The sequence below is a fragment of the Euprymna scolopes genome, chromosome 11 (assembly GCF_053919585.1).
Source record: "Euprymna scolopes isolate OS-2025 chromosome 11, ASM5391958v1, whole genome shotgun sequence".
NCBI lineage: Eukaryota > Metazoa > Mollusca > Cephalopoda > Sepiida > Sepiolidae > Euprymna > Euprymna scolopes.
In genome coordinates this window covers 73840462-73861673 of record NC_136492.1, presented here as the reverse complement: position 1 = coordinate 73861673, position 21212 = coordinate 73840462, and the positions used below count along the sequence as shown (strand labels likewise).

General features: G+C 35.7%; 1 protein-coding gene across 2 annotated transcripts in view; it reads right to left on the bottom strand.

The window, feature by feature from the left end:
• Window positions 1-13052: 13052 nt before the first annotated feature.
• The window catches only part of LOC145287906 (cell division cycle protein 20 homolog), a 71349-nt gene continuing 63189 nt past the window's right edge, over window positions 13053-21212 (bottom strand). For both annotated transcript variants that reach the window (XM_080135849.1, XM_080135850.1), the window contains exons 9-11: window positions 19969-20094; window positions 14436-14553; window positions 13053-13234 (exon numbers count right to left, since the gene is read on the bottom strand). In XM_080135849.1, the coding sequence (XP_079991975.1) occupies window positions 13080-13234; window positions 14436-14553; window positions 19969-20094 (399 nt within the window). In that variant the 3' untranslated portion in view covers window positions 13053-13079. The remainder of the gene's footprint in view (window positions 13235-14435; window positions 14554-19968; window positions 20095-21212) is intronic.

The window sequence follows — 21212 nt, the reverse complement described above, 5'->3', positions numbered from 1 at the left end:
TCAAATGCAACCAGAGACATTTCTAAATACAGTCATGATAATTTAATGGGACAAGCTGACCAACCAGTGCAGTCGTGTGGTACTATTTGTTAGGTGCTACTCTCAGCATAGTAACACAAATATTTTTGCTAAGTGATGGGGCGTGTAAGGATTAGGCAATAAATTACCAATAATACCATTTTACAGAATTCAATCTTTTTCTTGACTGATCAGCATGCAGTAAACACATTTTGGTATCTAAGTGGGACACCTTCCTTCCTTCCACACAAAGAATTAGCTAAGTGTAACCTAGGCTAGAATAAAAAAGCAATTTTTATTTTAATAACTTTTTTTAATGTATAATATTGTAAATTGTAAAATAAAGTAGTTTGGTTCTTTTTTTTGTCTACAAATCTATGTTGCGTGTCATTTGTCATGATCAAGCAGATATCACGGCTAGAAATCAAGCTGAACGAGACAACAACCAAAAAGTTCACACTAACAGATTAAGGTATCTACTTATGTCTGAATATCATTTGTTCACACTGGTGGAGCGAGAAACGTGCCCATGATAATCAAGTAATCCCTTACTCGCAAATGGATGGGTTATAACTGTATGCCAGGATGACCTATTAACTCAGAAAATTCCAAAGTAATATACAGGGTGGGGCAGAGCAACTTGCTTATTTAATTTTGGCACCCTAAAACAATGGTTACTCCAAGGATGGTAGGGATGGACTTATTTGAGAGGGTGGAGCTTAAAGTTTGGTTCCTTAACATGCGTTATTTTTTTGTTTATTTTTCAGGAACACACAGCGCACGTCAACGACTGTTGCGGCAGAATTTCCCAGGACACCTAATCTCCTTGAGGGAGATCTGCATTAGCCAGCACGATCCCCGGATTTATCACCATGCAACTCTATGGGGATATCTGAAATCAATTGGTTACAAAAACATTTGTTGAGCTGTCCGCCAACATACCCATCAATATGCTGGAAAGAGTTGACCAAAGCTTCAGAGTTTGATTAACTCAGCGTATAGAGAAGAATGGACGCCATCTTACCGATATAATCTTTAAAACCGGTAAAAAAATTAAATTAAAATGTTGTACTAGTTGCAGTTTAAAGAATTACATGTATACTTGCATTACACGTGTTTTAATTGATATTCTAAATAAGAAAGTTGCTCTGCCCCACCCTATATATATATATATATAAAGAGTAGTAGCAAAATTTAACCACTCAAAAATTTATTTATGAATTTTGGACTGGAGATGTGGAATAATCTAAATTATTTTCCTTTAAAAAGAGGTTTCCTCATTAGCCAAGGCAAACATCTAAATTACCTCCCTTTAAAAAGGCAAACATACAACCAGAACAAATCTTCAGCAAAGACATTTTCATAGCAATCAGTTTCAACACCCATGGATATCAGAATGCACAGGATTACATCATAATTTGTCCATCCGCACACATAATAAAGGGACTATGTTGTGCTCCACGTGCAGTAATACAACAAACAGACTGGGATGTTCTAGAACACACGAATAGGTTTTGCTCACGAAAATCAAACCAATCCAGGATGTAGTTCTACAAGTAAACATCACTGCAGTCTCATTCTCAGCACATACGCCAGACTGTTCTTGTGAAATGTTAAATCACCCAACATGAATTTGCACAGGTCATGCACCTTAAATTCTCAACATGGAAAGTTACTATATTGAACAAGAATTCTTTTCAACAATGCTTTTTCAAAATATTGTTTTCATATGTGACGAGCACACACACGCATGACGCTTATGTAGCTTAATGACTTTTTCTCCTTAGAAAATAACTACGCGTGTCACTGTTCATGAAAATCTAATGAACACTTACAAAAACCTTAACGTTGGAACGATTTGAATTACTGTTTCTTAAACACGGAAATAAATGTTATTTCATTTCAATACAGCAATCTAGAGTTCTTGATCAGGTATCGTTATTTTCTGGAGTTATTCACATCTTTTTATTTTATGTATGTGAGGATGTGGTTTGGTTGAAGCCTGCTGTAAATCGGAGATCTCATTAAATTTACCTATAAATGGTCCCACGGATACTCTACTACTTTTGATTTCCAGAGATTCCTGCACTTGCACTCACCGGTCTAAAAATCGATAGATCCCGATTATGAAGTTTAAGTTTAATTACAACTGCCACGAGTAATGGATTATAAATAACCCAGTTGAAAAAATAATCTATTAAAGATTAAAGAACCCAAAATCTACAAAAATGAAAACACCATACAAACCTTTGGAAATTTTCTCTGATCAAAGTTATATATATATTGCTTTATATTTGTCATTTTCTTTTGGGAATTAGAAAATTATAAACTTAGCACACTCAGTTCTCATGAGCATATTCTGACCTCATTTTCTATCCCTTATAACATTTCTGGAGATCTATGAATAAAAATAAAACTCACAATCAGATTACTAGTTGGCTGTGCAAAGTGTACAAAAGCGTTTCTGTGCACATCCTTTCATTCAGAAAAAGACAAAATAGTAAAAATAAATCTTGTCAATGGGAAGTGTGCCTAAAATAAAATATGAACAGCCAGCTTGTTGTAGAGAGATAAATAGCTGAGGTCTTGTGAAACGAGAGACACAAACAAGAAAAGGGACCAAAAGAAAATAAGACAGTGTCAAGTGAAAAAAAATTTCCACTGTCAAAGTTAAAGCCAACAACATTTTTCTACTAAGGATTACTAAAAAGCCACCAAAAAGAAACAAATACTCTTAAAAACATCCCTCTTTCAATTTCTTTCTCTTTCCTTCCAAGCATAAAACCGAACTTTATAACACTCAAATTTAAACCAAACTTATTGTGCATAAAAGCTCCTCCAAATGTTCCTTGTCAGCCTTATTTTTTTTATGGAGTTGTTATTGTAGCAATACACATGAAAAATTGAAATGGCTTAACATATTTCAATAATTGCATACATAGAAAGAACTTGATAAGCTAAAAAAAGAATCTTTAAATTTTTAAAATCTGATGCAAATTAAGTTATGGCTATTTTTGCGCCTTGCACATTTGGATATTTTTCCCTCTTTAAGACCATATGTGTTTTGTCACATTTTTTACACTATTTTTTCAGTAAAAATGTCATATCTTTGTTAAAACACAAGATTAAGCAATGAAATTTGCCATATAAGTGTAATTTGTGCTAGAAACCAGGATATGCTACCGAAAATGTCCAGAAATTAAAAGCTAAATTGTAATGCATTTTATGTACAAAAAACTGAAATCTAAATCTAGGACTGTTTAAAAATGAATATATTGTAATATTGTTATGTAGCGGATGTCTGGGACCATCCGATACATAACGGTTAAAATAAACCCCCTTTAAGAAACTTGAAAGGAGGGCATCGAATATCGATTGTCCACCAGTACAATGTGACAAAAATAATTAGGGCGTAAACAGAAAAATTTTTTGTTTACAAAGTGAAGTGATTGTGGGGGAGATCGCATATTTTGCTGGAATGGGACATTCCTTTGTGAGAACAAAGAAAGATTGGAATGTCCTGGAAAAACAATTATTGTCAAGGCTGGAAACGTGTTTGTGAAGGCACGTGCAATAAACAAAAACAATAGTCGCCCGGCTAAGAAAAAATGGGTTACTGGAGATCTGGGTCAAACACAAGCAACGCATTTGTAAACAAAACTAAAACTTGCCTGGGAATTGAAGAATCAATTATCGACAATAGAAATGAATTAATCAATCAGTGGCAAGCAAGCAGAGATCGTAATAGTGGAAAAATACTGGAACAAAAATCCTGTCAATATAACGACGTGATTTTTGGAGTCAAGGGGAAACTAAGCAGGTTTGAGGACCGCCGAAGGACATGCGATTGTCGAAGCGAAATCACGTTCTCCCCCCCCCCTCCGATCGCTTAATGAAAGGAAAGCCAAACCGCAGAGATGAACTATTTGATAACACTTTATGTACGGCTTTAGTTAAAAATACATTTTTATACGAAACCCCCCCCCCAAAAAAAAAACCCCACACTACTCTATCAAATTAAGTGAAATTTTTTTCCGGAGATCTTCAGTTCAAAATGGATATGTACAACTTTTTTTTTTTTTTTTTTTTTTTGATATTTTCATTTTTTAATGTCTTGATTAAACTGTACAAGTGGCAATTATATATATATATATATATAAATATCTATTCTCTTAAATTTTTTTATCACATTTTCAACAAGGTAAATCTGACCTGCAGCAGATGGTATGATTTACATACAACCAAATATTCAATGATAAGCAATTGTTTTTAATAGGACTACGTTCAAAAGGTAGCTAACTACTTTTCTCTTTCAAGTGGAATTGCCTCCTCCCTCTTATGTGTATTTGCATGGAGACATGAGAACAGAAGAGATAGATACTGGCAGATGCTGACAAAAGGATGACTTCAAATGCAGGTAAATGAAAATGGAGATATATACCCCCCCCTCCCCCGTTTGTGATAATTGTGGCACATAAACTTAAATAGAAAGAGCACCCCCAAAAATAGCTAAATATGAACTTTTATGTTTGTATTCGAATAGGTATATATTTTCTGGCTATTTTGCTACGGCTCACATTTAATCGGATTTGGGAGTTATCACATTTTGACAAATAATGAAAATGCACTTTTTTTCAAAACCTAAAGTGTCATAGTTGACAAAGTATTCATTCTATTACTTAAAAAAAAAAAAAAAAAAAAAAAAAATAGGCTTCCTGGTGGTATAGTCTTAATGTGGTATTTGAAATATCGGGCTGATATGATTGTTCTTGATTTTATGGGGGTTCAAAATATGGGGTTTGGGCCATTTTCATATTATCCGGTCAGATTTGTTCAAGATGACTTGCATGTTTCAGGTAGGGATTATTGAGAAACTATGAAGTTATACCATCAGCATTGCATCCTCAATTATTCTGATGCACACTGAATAAGGCTGTTGATTTTCAGCTGCTATATTTCATTATTTTACCAAATATAGGACCCCAAATAGAATTCAAAATGGCTGAAAAAAAATGACAAATCCAGCACGTGTAAAAAATTTAAAAAATCTGCTAAAATTCAACGGTTTGATATATTTTGATGAAATAAAGTGTTAGATTCCATGATTCATGAAGATTCAGAATATGTAATCACAATACAACTAGCATTAATTTAAAATTTTTGTCTGTTATACCTACTATTAGTGTCCTAGCACGGAGAGGTATGTACGTCATGCCTGTGTTTGTTATATAAAATGGGTAGTGCCACTACGTCATAGCTGTGGTACATATAATATTTCCAGAATGGGAAACACCCTATGACGTCATGATGACGCAATAGCATTCTATAAATAGACATGACGCAAGGGATATCCTATAAAAGAAACATGCCACCGCTGCGACACCAGACTAAGAAAAAGCGCTCAGAGTGGACGGTACCTTACCACCGCTTCCTAGGGCCAGGTACAGACTTAGAAAGTAAAAAATACCTGCCACCACTAAATAAACTCGACTGGGCAGCTAAGAGACACGACTTCAACTACGGTAAGGGGAGGACAAGGGAGGCGGATGAACAATTCTACAAGGACTCTGCTAACACAGGTGTGCTCGGAGTTCTGTCGAGAACCGCTCTACGCGCGAAGCATAAACTTGGACTCGACGACTACTTCGACCCCCCTCCTAAACGAGCTAAACTTAGTGCTAGTATCGATCCTAGTGCTCAGGCAACTATGGAGGTCGATCTGGAAAGCGCGACAACCGAAAGGGCGGAAAGCGGAAGTGGAGCGTGGGGAGGAAACGAGGAGGGAGAGCAACTGCCGACCATAACGGACAACAATGTCAGACGGGTAGTTCTCCAACGGAGCTTCAAAAACCAGGTGAAAACAACAAACATGAACGACTGCGCAGCTATATTTACCGTATACGACACCGAGCCCAACGAGGGGATCCACGGAGCGGCAAAATTCTGCTGGGCACAACCAGACTCCAAGGACTACATCGTGCCATATTGGTTAACGACATGGGTCACACCACCGAAATGGGAGGCGATCATGAGCAACGCCACCGCGTACCGCATAGTCAGCCAGGGATTCAAAATCAGCAAAATCACCTGCGGAGAATGGTTAACAAAAAATAACGAGGAGGTATTCGTACCTAACCCGGAACCATACTTCGACATCTACATAGACAAAGGGTCCTACATCGGCTACGGGAACCTGGAGGGAATCTCCAAGGTGCCAAACAAATCCTTCGCGGAAATTCAACCCATGGTTGGTAGTGACGCCGAACTACCCACATACACGTACAACTACATGGCACCAATAGAACTGATAAATGCTATACCGAACACAGGTAATATAACGCCAGAGGTCAAGAAAACACAGGTTAAAATGATACACTTACACGACTGGAGAGAAATGCCGACGGTAAAAAACCTACGACAGGGAGACAGCTTCACGCACATATGGCGCAACCACAGTCTACTACGTAAGCCGCTGACCAACTTGACCATGCAGGGAAATTACACGATCCAAGCAGGAATGATAGCTAACCCGGCCCTAATGGAGGGGATGTTAGCGTCCGGCCAAAAAACAGCCTGGGACTGCGGACTGTCTGGAGCAACAGCGCCGGACTACGGTACGATCCTGCGAAAGGCGGAGGACAACGTCCGGCAGGGAGCACGTAAACGACAGCGCAAGGAAAAACAGGAGGACTTAGTCCAAACAGAGATCGCTGACCTAAACTTCGACCACCAGAGGGGACGAAAAACGAACACCACTACCGCAAAGAAGGGTGATCAGACAAACGTAACCATCGGAGCGACAACATACACACAAACAAGTGGTTGCATGACCACAGCGTACAGAACGGTAATAAACAAGATGCTCTACACTACTGAGGACTCACCAGAAATGGTACTGATTCACGTCCCGCCAATACTGCGCCCGAACAGCACCGCGGGAATTTTGTACTTCAACTTTGAGTTGACATACATGATTGAAATTGAAATTGTCTCTGACACACTTATCCACCCGCAAAAGGTGCCAATCACCACCCGCAAACAAGCACTATCAGCTACATCGGACGACTTCAGTTACGAATATTACACGATCATCCCGCCCAACAGGCATTTCCACGGCCAATCAGCAAAAGGAATGCTACACAACCATGGGACGCATATGTGGGATCACAACGGACAAGTATTCGGCATGCATTATGGGCGTTTCATAAACAAGTAAACGGGCGTAACCAAATATCAGTTACAGCTGCGTCAGCATTTATGCTCTTTTTTAAATAAACTAAAGTCATCAAAATTATATTTATACACTTCTTTAAATTTTACAACGTCAGCACTTATCATATTACAACGACGCAATAGACACGCATAAAATCAGCGGATTCCGACGGCCAGGCACCAGACGCCGACAGAATGTCAACGGAGACGGCCGGTCCAAGTACGCAACGAGAGGCGCAGCAGGAGTTCAACGAAGCGGTGAACAACGAGACAGTCGACGGAAAGAGCCTACGTCCCTACACCTGGATCTACCGATGGGAGACTCCCACAGAGTTCAAACTGCACACCGGAGGCGGCAACACAGACGTTCCAAAAGGCAGTAGAATGCGACAGGTCCAACCAGATACACAACCACCTAACGAGAATATGTACCACCCACCCGTACATAGTGGTTTACCACAAAGCAGGACCGTCCAGCCTCAAGCATTGCACACATGTGGACCACTTCCACATGATAACGTGGCACACGCACCACCCGACGTGCGAACACACGTACAATCAACTAAAGAGGCTACAGGCAGACCGGACGATAAATCCATACTCCGTGAGCTGCCAAAAAATCTACAACCCTTACGGGTTATGCCAATACCTGTCAGGAGAGCCGGAAAAGAAAACGGTGCTGTGCGCAGGCAACTTAAAAACAAACGGACAGCTGACACATTATAACCAACTGACCAGTAGACCCCTAGAAAAGCAGGACGACGACGTACCGACAGACGCAAAGATCACGGGCAAATCTACACTACGAGGCGAAAAATACAAATTCGTCCTGGACATAATGAGGCGTTGCAATAGCACCGACCTGGCCAAGGTGATGCTATATTGCAAACAGTCAAGCAACAGATCGATACGTGACACATGGGAGCATATATTCACCAACACTCAGAATATATCCCCAATTATGCAGGCCGCAGCTTCGGATCTACAGATACAAACGAAGGTGACGCCCATCTACGAACAGATTAGATAGAAGAAGGACCTCTTCACGCTCGACGGGAACCGATACTGGTCGGTGCAAAAGAGCCTCAACATATATGACGCTTGGTGCACCTACCATATGTTTGATCCGGAGGAGTTCGGACGTCAACTGTTCGAGGTATGCCACCACATCCAGGCGAAACGCAACGCGTTCCACATAACGGGACCGTCAAACAGTGGAAAGTCCTACGTTCTCCGCTCCGTCCGCAACAGCCTAATGAACTATGGCAGGATGCGCTGCCAATCGTCCGATAATTTCACGTTTGGTTCATGCGTGGACAAGACGTTGATATATACGGACGAAATGTGGTTCACGCCACAAAATGTGGAGGAGGGTAAATGTATCCTCGAAGGCACGACCACGGCTGTAAACGTCAAACATCAGGCGGAGAGATATCTGGAGAGAACGCCGAGCCTTTCGACTAGTAATGATGACCCGTGGAGACACGTACCGCAGGAACGAGCGGCGATGACGAACCGCATGTTCCTGTACGAAACGAAGAGAGCCATGCCGGAGCTAAAAGGTTGGGGAGTAAGAGAACTGAACCCTACCATGTGGCTGACGATCTGGCGCGATCACGTGCTAGCGTACCTAGAAAAAAGGTACCACTTCCATGAGGAGGACACGGTACCGGAGCCGGCCGAATCTCAAACTTTCCGACAGCAAACGGTGGAAACTATCACCGAAAAAACAGATGGGTTACTGCAAGGCGCGCCGCCAGCTATTCGACAACCTACCTGACACGCAGGAAACGCTCGTGATAGACGACGACGAAGTAGAATCCTACATGGTGCAAACGTGCATCATAGACGAGAGTCAGCCGACCCAGTACTGCCTGACATACGGTTGTAAGGCACACAGATGCCCGCCACGAACACCAGTACCGTCACCAAGCAGGTCCATATCTCCCGTATCCGGAGTAGTTGTGATTCCCGATTCCGACGACGACTTCGTGACACCAACAAAAAAAAAAAAAAAAACAACATAAATTACTACACACACATACAATATCGTGAAACACATGGACACTTACCCGCCTACGCAGCATTCTTGGAATGCGATGAAACTATAGAGGACTGATTAATAAACTATACACACCACTGACACTGATCAATGAGGAGACAACAAAAACTTTATTTTACATAACTAACACTAATCAATGACTTATATAAATAAAAACTATTTACACTAAACTCTAATCGTTAGGGTCTGATTATACCGTCAGCCACTGTCACTTCATACAAGAGATCCCTTCAATACCATCGGAGAAAGATGGTTCAAGTTTTTTGGCCATATAATCAGTGCTGACGGACTAAACCCTGTATATTGCTTTTTGCTATGAAATTGCAGAGAAGTGAAATTTGGTACACTGGAAGAGCATAATTCTGCTAGGTCTGAAGAAATTATATCGTTAATTTGATATATATATATATATATATATATATATATGAAAAATGTGACGCTCATTGTTTATAAACAAGTGGTTAGAGCACTGTAAAAGTAGTGGACAAATGTTTGTTTAAATAAACATTTGGCAAGATAATTTATGGGCGCCGCTCCCGTGGGTCTATCGGTAGAACTGCTGTCAACGCGATGGTTCTAGGTTCAACCCTCGGCTTGGGAGAGGTGCTAGTCTAGCGGCACTGATGAGTTGTGATACAATGAAACAGGACTATGTCGATGACTACAAATATATATAAGAGAGAAAAATTTTTATTATGTATCTACCTATGATAGAAAGAAAATCATGTAAATTTTTCAAATAGCTTTATTTTTATAAAAAAAATATTTTTTAAGTTAATTTGAAACCCCCACCCCCATCTCACCAGGTTAAGAATGGCTTTCTAAAACCTTGCAAAACTGGAATTATTTGGAATCCTCTTCCTTGTCTTGATCATTGATTAGACATAAAATGAGAAAAGAAAAAACAAAAAACTATGGGATCAATTTATGCGATCTTTGTTGTGTTACACAAGGGCTGTCTATATAAAAAAGTATAAAAATAGGGAATTAGTTAAATGTAAATATGAAATAGAATAGACGAAATTCGAACCTCGTAATTTAGGTTTAGAAATAGATTACGAGAGAGAATTAGAAAATGGAATGTAAAAACAAACCATTGTTTAGCTTAGAGATAAAATAGTTTTAAGAAAAGGAATGTGCATTTGTCAATTGTCATGAAATTGAATTGAGGAATGCAACTATAGGATAATTTAATAAACATGATTTTAACATATTGGAAATATAGGTTACTGGAAATATACGTTAAAATTCCTTTTGTAAACAAAGGAAAATGTTTTGGACACGCATTTTCAGAACACGTGAAAGACACATGTTTTAACATGGGTATGACGTCATGGAAAATGGGAAGTTCTCGATATAGTTAGAAACTAAAGTTAAGCAGAGAAAGTCTGAGGACAACAGACGACAGTCTGGAGTCCAGAGATGGACAGTCGAACGTCTGGAAGCGAGACGGTCACCTTTGAAACATAGAATGTAAAACTTTGAATTCCTGACTAAGAAAACCACCGACCGGTCGAAGAAATAAACGTATCATCATGTGTTTTTATAAACGTCGTCTTTGTGTTGTAATTCTACCAAAAGTGAAATTGTCATTATATGTCTTATATATCCTGTGTTTTAAAATGTCTTCACATACACAATGTCTCTAAATCTCATATCTACAATGTGAACACTAAGACTGTCTCCTCACTCTAAGAGCTTCTAAGTATGAACATTTTATATATATGAATCTCTTCATAACACGAACACAGAACGCAACATCTCTCTTAATAAGACTCTCTAAGACTCACTTTTAATAAGACTTCCTAACAACGAACAATAAAAACAAGAATAAGAATAATAATAATGAAAACTATATAACAGTTGTACGAGTTTCTTTCAGTCATGGGTACATACACTATAAAGATTTTTTCTTTTCTTTATTTTTGCTTTTTCATGAGATGAGGTAGAAGAGTTACAGATTTGCATCCATACTAATTCTTTTAACTATGTAGCTTGGTTGATTTCATTAAATTATATGTGAATGATATACAATGGACATGTAATGCGAGTCAAAGACAATCTTAGATCTACTAATGTCAAAGGAGACTGTTGGTTTGGTCACATTGAACAAAAGAGTTCAAGTTATTAGATGTAGAACAGTTGTAGTAGCAGGATCAATTGGCAAAGGAGTTTAGGAAACCAATGGAGGGAGTGATGATAGACTGGAGAGGGATAAATAAAGACCTAGCTGGAGATAGGTTAGTTTGGAAGTCAATTACTATAAGCTGTTAAACACATGTCTGTTTAAAAACAACATTCTTACCAAATATGATGATGCTTATGAATTTTTCATTTCAGTATTTGATGAAGAAACGTTTGTATGGAATCAGTTCAAATAAAAGCGTTTAAAACTGAATATAATTAGTAAATTAGATCTTTAATATTTCGAGATTAAAAACATTGAAAATACTGAAACGATTATAGAAAATCTATGTTAATCGAGGTTTCATTTACCATGTATAATAAAACTTAAAAGGCAGGGGAGAAAGGATAAATTATCTAAATAAGTTTTACTATCTTTGATTCAGATATTTTCCCTTGCCTACCATTCTTGCTCTTACAAAATAATCTCTAAATTTTTTTTGTTTCTTGATATTTTATGCCCTTTGTTAAATAAGTTTTGTTATTTGATAGGAAATTTTGTTTAGAAAAGCGAGAAATTTTGTATGTATACTTTTAGAAAAGCGAGAAATTTTGTATGTATACTTTTAGAAAAGCGAGAAATTTCGTTTGTATACTTTTATTAAAAAAAAAAAAAAATTAAATTATTAAATCAATTTAAAGTTAAATTTTCAAGTCTAGTTCATGTTAATCAAATTGCATTATCATTAAAAGAATGCATTAATTCTTTTTGTTGCAAGAATAAGATATTCTTCATGTTAACAAAGCAGATTAAAATTACCAAATATGAAGTAGCACTTTAAAAAGAAATATATATTTGCCAACATTGGGAAGTGATTTTGACAGTTTCATTTTACAATTATTAATACTGTATATATGTACGGCCTTTTTAAGGTACATTTTTCATCCCCAAAACAAATTGTCGCTCATTACAGAATATAAATTATTGGAACAAGGTAAGTTTTCCTCTTTTAAAAAAATTCCTTGTCAAAAAACAAAAAAATAACAAAAAAAAAAAAACGAAAACAAAAACTTTGTCACTGATATAAAAAAAATGATCTTAAATGTTTGTATGACATGAAATAATTACTTAAGTATTTTTTGAAAATTAAAACCCTGTCATCAATTTAAAACAAATAGATGTAATTTCCTAATAGAACAGAAGTCTTTTTAAAAGCAATTCAAAGTTTAAATAACGTTTTGTAATAATGTTCAAAATGACTTCATTTTTAAAATATCTTGAAATCATGCGAGTATTGATGGAAATTCAAGGGAGACTACTGAAGATTCAGTTTTAAACCACAATGGATAAAAAAGATGGGTGAAGGGATAAACTACATAAAAAATAAACTGATATTGTAAAAGTGAAAACAGATGTTGCATTTAAATATCATAAGCAATTTTTCTTAATGCTTGACGTTTTAAAGTTATTTTAAATACAAAATTTATGACATTTATAATGTACGACTTGTAGAAAAATATACATTGGAAATAAGATGTTCATTTTACTAGTAATGTACAAGTAAAAAGAGGGGGGGAAAAAAAAAAACAAAAAAAAAAAAACAAGAGGGAGAAGAAAAAAAAAAATTGTTGAACCTTAACGGGAACATTTTTTTTTTTTTTTTTATCTTAATCCAACAAACATTCCTTGTGGTTTATTATAAATTTTCTTACTGACATTAAAGCAATTCCAAAGGCGTATGGTTTCATCGGCACCCAAACTTGCAACTGTCTCCCCATTTGGAGATAAAGCCAAATTCAGAATTCTGGAAAAATGACCTTTGGAGGAAAAAGTAAAAATAAAATAAATGAAAAATTAATGGTAAAGGTATTTGTCTCTTAATAATTTTATTATAGAAGGTTTAAGGAGTTGGCCAAGAGTCGGGGAGTGAACTTTTAAAAATTTCAACAGTTGGTATCAAACAGAGATGGACATTACAGACTAATCAGCTACAGTTTAATTGAATTCTTTGAATTATGTTCAATAAAACTGTTCAAATTGAATACAGAATATTGAAACGTCTATTTACAACCAAAATAATATATTCCCTGTATAAATATTCTTATTTGCATGTGTATGTTATCTGCAATACTCATACGAGAAATGAGATCATTTGATCACCAAAGATAAAATATGCAAGTAATTGAAAATTAAATTGTATTAAAATTCAGACTTTTTCCTATTCTAAGTTGATTGTTCCAAAATCAAATTCTATCGTCTCACGGACTTAGGTTTTAAATAAGCTACTCTTTGCGTTCTCAAAACCCTGCTGCAGAAACTACCACTAAATTGAAAACAAGTCACGTTAACAATAAGTCTGACAACCTTTAAAAGTGCTGGGAAGAAACCTTCAGTCAATATTTATTTATTTTATTATTTTTTTAGGAGTAAATCCAAACATTTTTTTAGGATATAATACATTCCAAGCTGTGTAGCTTTATTTTGTAAATTATAATAAAAAAAAAAAACAAACAAATAAATAAAACAAAGAAACACTTTGTTACAATGGAGAGTAAAAACAGCATCGTATCTCTTTGGATTCCGGCAGCTATATACGTCATAAAAAATAAAAAAAAATAATGGGACTTGCTAGTTGTAAGTCGAGTATACATATTACTTCTATGCATGCACAAATATACATTTATATCTAACATTTTTTATGCGTTTATATGCGTATGGACTTAGCTCAGATAGTAAAGAATAAAGCTAGAGAGCTACATGTTTTGGTTTGGATTCTAGCTGATGGCACCAAAATAATTAAAAAAATTTTTTTTAAAACAAGTACTATATATTGAGTACAATATAATAATTAGTAGAGAATTGCTCTATAATAAATATGAAACCTGCATAAATTAAAACATTTAAGCCTATTTTACAACTGGGAAAGTCTGCTATATACATTTTATTAACATTTTTTTAAAATGCATTATGCACATTTGAAATTGCGTATTTGCGTATAAAAAAAAAAAAAAAAGTTACCTTTCAGTTCTCCAATACAATCTAAATTTGGAAACTTCCAAAACGAGAGAGAATTGTTCTTAAATCCATGTCCAGTTACAATTTCACGGTTCTCTTTTGACCATAACAATGAACTGATCTGAATTGAAGGAAAGAAAGAGTTTCAAAAATTTTTTTCTGGATCATTCGGACTACCGTTCTCATCTTGAGTGTTATTCTCATAATGTTCTTGTTGAAACATTAATTTTTCCATTGAATGCAATCTTATTTAATCCACAAGTATTTAATTTCCTAGTTTAATAAGATACACTTGCAGATTGGAGGTGACATCAGCCAAAATGCAAAGACAGTCACGATGAGAACAGTAGTCTGAATAATTCAAATACAAATTATCAATAAAATTTAGAAACAAAAACATTTGCAAATGATTTCTCACAATGTTGACTGGTTTCGTAAACTTGGTGAGATGAGAGGCAACGGAAAATATTTGTTTCACTTGTCGCTATCCTCCCAAATAGAATGCATATTATCCCCAAATTGTCACCCAGCTTTCCCCCCCAATCTCACTGATTATCGCTTGATTTCAATGACTTAAGTTTCGTTTGTATTAATAAAATCCAGTACGATATATCTTATGAATACATTTATACCATCTATGCTTTCGACACGTTGGGAGATTATTCAAAACAAAAAGGTTTTAAAGTTGAGTGAGTGAGATACTGTTAAGTACAAAGGGCTCAGATATAATTGTTGCAATATTTTTGACTAATGAGGGTTAGGGTTAGAAACCTCGCATGTGTTTTCTTCGTGTCAACATGGGAAGAATCTTTTGCTCTGTGGCTTCCAACTCAAGAGCTGTCTACCGAGAACCAGTCACCTCCAGGACTTGTGTAGACCAAACTAACCATCGGAAACTGTTCTCAAACTAAACATGGCTTACAGCTCAAGACAATTGGTGAGCCAGAGTTCACACATCTGGAATATCTTAGATAATATTAGTCATGTGATAAGTTTTTCAATCAGATAATTTTCAAGTTAAAAAGTTGTTCAGCAGATCTAGGGGACGAATCATGTCATGTATTATTTGGGTTCTTCGGCTACTGTTCTCATTTTGAGCGTTATTCACACATTTCAATTGATGTAATCTTTGACTTTCAGGTGAGTCTTGTCGAACTTGGTAATCTTTCCAACTGTTGTGCGTATAACACTAAAGAGGAGAACAATAGTCTGAATAATCAAAATTATCAATCTTCATCAAAATTTCAGAAACAGAATCATGTCACAGAAGAGACGTTGCAAGCCTGTCTCTGCTTTATCGTTATTTTCATGGCAAGTGTTCATCTCACAGTGGGCCCAGAAGTGGAAATAGGCCAAAAATTTGCCTTCTCAATTTACTTAAAACTTTGCAAATTCTAAAACTACATTAAATTTCGGAACAAAAAAAGAAAAAAGTCTTTAGCATGTCTAGAATTTTTTTTAATAATTTGAATATTGGAAAACAGTTTATCGCACGGCAAGCGGTGTTATTATTCTAGCATTCTGAAAAATACCCTTATTCCTTGATGGGCCAACAATAGTGATGGAAATGACAGAACAATGTCAATTTAACATTAGTTTTGACTTATTTGTTAATGAAATGAATTTTTAGTCACAAAAACATTTGTGAAATTTGACCTTCAGTTGTCAAACTAAGGAATTTTGATCAAATTTTAGCATGTTTTCCAAATAAAATCGGACCGATTTTTTGGTTTTAACCCTCAATTATCTTGAAAAACACTAATAGTCACTAAACCGTATGTTTTGAAAAATTTAGATTAAACCCATTTCAAATATATCAGGTTCACTGCGACTATTAGCGGTTTGAATCTTATTTCATGGCAAACACTTGCTCTTGCAGCCAATTTTTAGTTAAATTAAGCAATTTCATCAATTTTGCAAATTATTCACTTACAGAAATGCCTTTCATTTTTATGCCTTTGATTTTCAAGATAGTTATTGTGTGGGTGTATATTTTGTTTTGATAACATTGGTGTGCTTTGTTTTTGAGACTACTATTAATGTCAACATAGCATCAAGCATGGTAGATATTGAATCTGTTCTCGTTTCTGAATACCAGATTTTCCAAACCATTATTGCTCAGACAAAATTTTGTAACCTTAACAAAAGTCCTGAATATGCAAAATGTTTGCGTCAATTCATCAAGAACCACAGTCTCAAAGATGAAAACAAAACTTCATGGGCACGGTTCTTTCAATTGAAGAAGAAAACAAAACAATCCAATGACAATATATTTAAGCTTGCTTGTAAAGAAACAAGTGTAATGGAAAGAGACAAATATCAGTTAAAGTCTAATTAAACTGTACCAAAGTTGATTATATGCCTCAAAAGTCTTGAAAAAGTCTAATAAATGTCATTTGGGATGATGCTTCATCTCTATTTCCAAACATTGGCCATCTGGGCCCACCGTGTCTGAGCTCTAATCTACCCCCCCCTCACCAAACATTCACGAGAAACACTCGTCTAGCTGAAAACACTATCAATAATTTTCCCCACTCTTTATCCATGCCTAAACCTAAACAGATTCCACGAACAAAGCTTTTTTTCTTAGAACTGCACACCTGTGGAACTCTTCCATTTGCTTGCTTTCCTGCCGATTATAATATGATCGTCTTCAACATAAACAAGTTCTTGATGAGCCGTTCCCCTTAAGTAATCAAATTTACCAAATTTCCACTACTAACAATTATTACATCACTGTCGCATTGACCACTGTACACTTATTAACCCTTATCTTCGAGTGGCCTCTGGGCCTTGATAAGGGGTGGGTCCTTTGTAAAAAAGGAAAAAACATCCTAGACAAAGAGCAACAGTTAAATACCTTGTGTATACATTTCCAAAGTTAAAGTAAAAATGTCTACCATTTGTTTCAGCTTCTTGTCCTCAAAACAAATCAACACTATACCGTAGGTGTAAGTCGACTATACGTGCTACTTCTATCCATGCACAAATATACATTTATATACTTAACATTTGTGTTTATGTGTATGAAATTAGCTCAGACTTTAACAAATAAAGCTGGAGAGCTACATGTTTTGGTTTTGAATTTGAAACAAAGGGAACAGCGACTTGATCATGTTTTGTGAAAGAGCAAAAATCTACAGAGTTACAATTATAAAATGAAGAAATTTGCAATTATTTTTAATGGCTCATAAAAGTTAAGCACAAATTCATGCCAGCATGTGAAACGAACATTAAACAAATACGATAAACATGATGGTGAGGTAATTAAACAAACATTTATATAAGTTCCAGAACCAAATACATGGCTGTGTCAGCATTTTCTGGCAGTTTATAATAAGCTGCCATAAAAAAACATGTGATTAGCCAATCAGCAACCAGCTGTAAGCAGTATGTTTTTGCTAATAGGAAAAAATTACTTTTCTTGAAGAAAAAAAAATTGTTTTCAATCAGTTGTTTTCATGTATAAAAAAAACAAAACAAAAAACAAAAAAAACAAACCCAAAACCTGAAAAACAAGCCACACGTGTGTGACCCTCTTGTGCTGCATGCGAGATAATGCCACAAAAAATAGTGAAGAAATGATGAGAAGTGTAAAGGGCAAACGTTGCCTTCAGTTTTGTCAACTTTCAGAAAAGAATCTAATGGATGGGGCAAAAGTTACGGGATAAAGTGTTATTTTTTGCAATTTTGAGGCATTTGTGACCCCTTTTGAGCTCCTGGGAACGCTAAATCCCAGTGAAAATGGACAAACAATGCAGTTTCACGCCTTAAGACATGTATATTTGAATTCAGCACTATGGAAAACTTATATAGACATACATATCAAGTTCTTGAGTAATTATGAATAAAGATGTCCAAAAAGGGATGTTTTTTAGACCTAAAAGTCCCAGAGGGATGCGAACCAGAATTTTGCCAGTATCACCCACACTGAATTTATATTAAGGACAATGGCCTGCATATTTTGGCCAAGTTTCAGGAAAATCTAATGGATGAATCAAACGCTATGGGGCAATAAGTATCATTTTAGGCCATTTTTGACCTCTTTTGAGCCCTTGAGGACGCCGAATCCCAGTGTAAAATGGATAACGGTGCAGTTTCAGGCCTTAACGCATGCATATTTGAGTTAACCTCCGTGAAAAACCACTATATAGTCAGACATATCAAGTTTTTGTTGAGAAATATGAAAAAAGAACCACAAAAAGGAGTTTTTAACACAAAGTCTCCAGGGATACGAACCAGAACTTTGCCAGGATCACCCATACTGGACTTTTATTAAGAACAATGGGCTCCACATTTTGGCCAAGTTTCAGAAAAATCCAAAGGATGGATCAAAAGTTATGGGGCAGAATGTGTAATTTTGGGCCATTTTTGGCCCTGGGGGTGCAACAAGAATTTTAGTAAAAATTATTTTTTACTGTGCACATCTATTTAATGAAATACAATTTGTGACAAAATTTCAGGAAAAACTAATCAACGGTTATCTGGCAATAGTCCGGATTAATGGATGCACGGACACCACTGAAAACAGGTTCCTCTCAGATAAATCGGGGGGACCAAAATTTTTTTTACAAAATTTTATTTTCTATTTTTGTAATCCTTTGAGATGGGGCTTTATAATTTATGCATTCATACTTTTTGTGGACTGTTATGGAAGAGTAGTTACTGGGGATAAGTTATAAGACTCCACATTCTTATCCTGTTGCGGTTAATCACCCAAAGATGGCTAGAGGATGGTGAAAGAACAACAACTAAGATGAAGATAATAGTCCACAAAAAAAATGAATGCACAAAAAAAAAAAAAAAAAAAAAAAAAAAAAAACTTTCTCTGAAACATTCGTTTCAAGCCTTTTAATATACTTTTGAAAACAAAAATATTTCTTATCTTACTAGGTCAAAACTTTGTTTTCAGTGTTTAGAATTCTTCATCTGGCAGTGTCTGCTTTGTTTTTTGTCTTTTTTTTCCTGCTTACCATACGATGCTAACACAACCTTGAATCAGGTTCTGAATTAATACCAATCAAGTTTTCGTTAGTCTTTTCCAATCTAACAAAATATAATTGTGAAAAAAAAAAAAAAAGTTCATTTTTAAGTGTTGCCTCTACATGTGGAAAAGCTACAACCACTATCAACAATTTCCCACACACTTTATGTCTAAATCTAAACGTAGATTCCATGGACAAAGCTTCTTTCCTAGAACTGCCTGCCTGTGAAGACTGTTCCACTGACCTCCTTCTTGGTGGATTACAGCATGGTAGCTTTCAAGTCCAATGTAAACAAGTTCTTGTAAAGCCGTCAAGTTAAATAAACCAAATTCTACTCAATCTACACTATTAACTACACCACCACTTTACATTCATTAACACTTATTCTTAAGTGGCCTTCGGCCTTGATAAGTGATGACTCCTTGGTGGTGGGTCGGGTCTCTTATTCCAGGGAGTAATAGATTACCTGGATCACACCTTAGAATGGAAGGTCTACAGATTCTCATCAATGTAAAAAAGGTAGATGTGATGAAAAGAAGTCAATCTCTTACCTGTGAATGTGTAGGCTGAGATTTTAAGCATCTACCAGTTTGTATATTCCATATGCAAATTGTCTTATCAGCATTTCCTCCTCCGGATGCTAGCAAATAAGATTGCCAAGGACACCAGGCTAGCCCCTGTAAAAAAAAAAAAAAAAATCCACAACTTTGGTTACTTCAGACTTCACAAAAATTAGCAATACCCCACCAATTTTTTCTTTACATTGAATAAACTCAAATCAAGCATTATTGAAAAGAGCATAAAAACAAAGAAATATCTTTAGTTTTTTAAAATTAAAACTGGAGTTATAACCATTCAAAGTATAAAAAAAAAAAAAAAAATGCATGGTTCACTGGACATTTGGTCTTAAGTCAGTCCTATTCAAATGCATATAAGTTTGTAACTGAAAATAGTACAAAATTTGCACAATTTACAGTGACCCAGCTTTAAAAAGCTGTATCTCCAGATCTTTTTAAGATATGACATTTTGAACATACTATCATAATACCATGAAAATTCAGATGGCTGTATTTATGACCATCTATCTTACTTGGTAACTTATGGACTAATTAGCTACTAATCAGCATATTTAAGTATCATTTTAACGGCTTTAAGTAGAAACATAAAAACACCTGAGAAAATTGGTAGGTAAGGCTTTATCATCATATGAAGTATTATTCTGATGGACATTACCATTTGTCATTGTCACATCATGAAAAATCCAAGATGGCCACCACGACACAATTTAAAGAAATTATGAACAAAATATGGCTTGTAGGATATCAAAAGGAAATTTTGTACATATTACAATTATATTGTTTTTAAGTGCATTAAACTAATTAGGATACTAATTAGCATAATTAAGTTTGATTTAAACAGCTTCAAGTAGAAACATAACAGCAGCTAAAAAAGAAAAAAAAAAAAAAAAAAAAAAAAGAGGTAAGGCTTTATCATCATGCGGAACATTCTTTGTGATCATTACATCATGAAATATTCAAGATGGCAACCACAACACAATTTGAAGAAATAACAAAATATGGCTTGTAGCATATCTAATTAAAGGAAATTTTGTACAGATTACAAGTGTTTTCAAAGACATTAATTAGCATAATTTTAATTTTAACGGCTCCAAGTTTCCATGACAATTCTCGAGTGGGTTTCTACTATTTTATACTAGCATGGGTACCTGGCGTTGCCTGGGTTGACATGAAGTTCCGTTTGAAACACACCTGCTATACTAATCATTTTCATCATG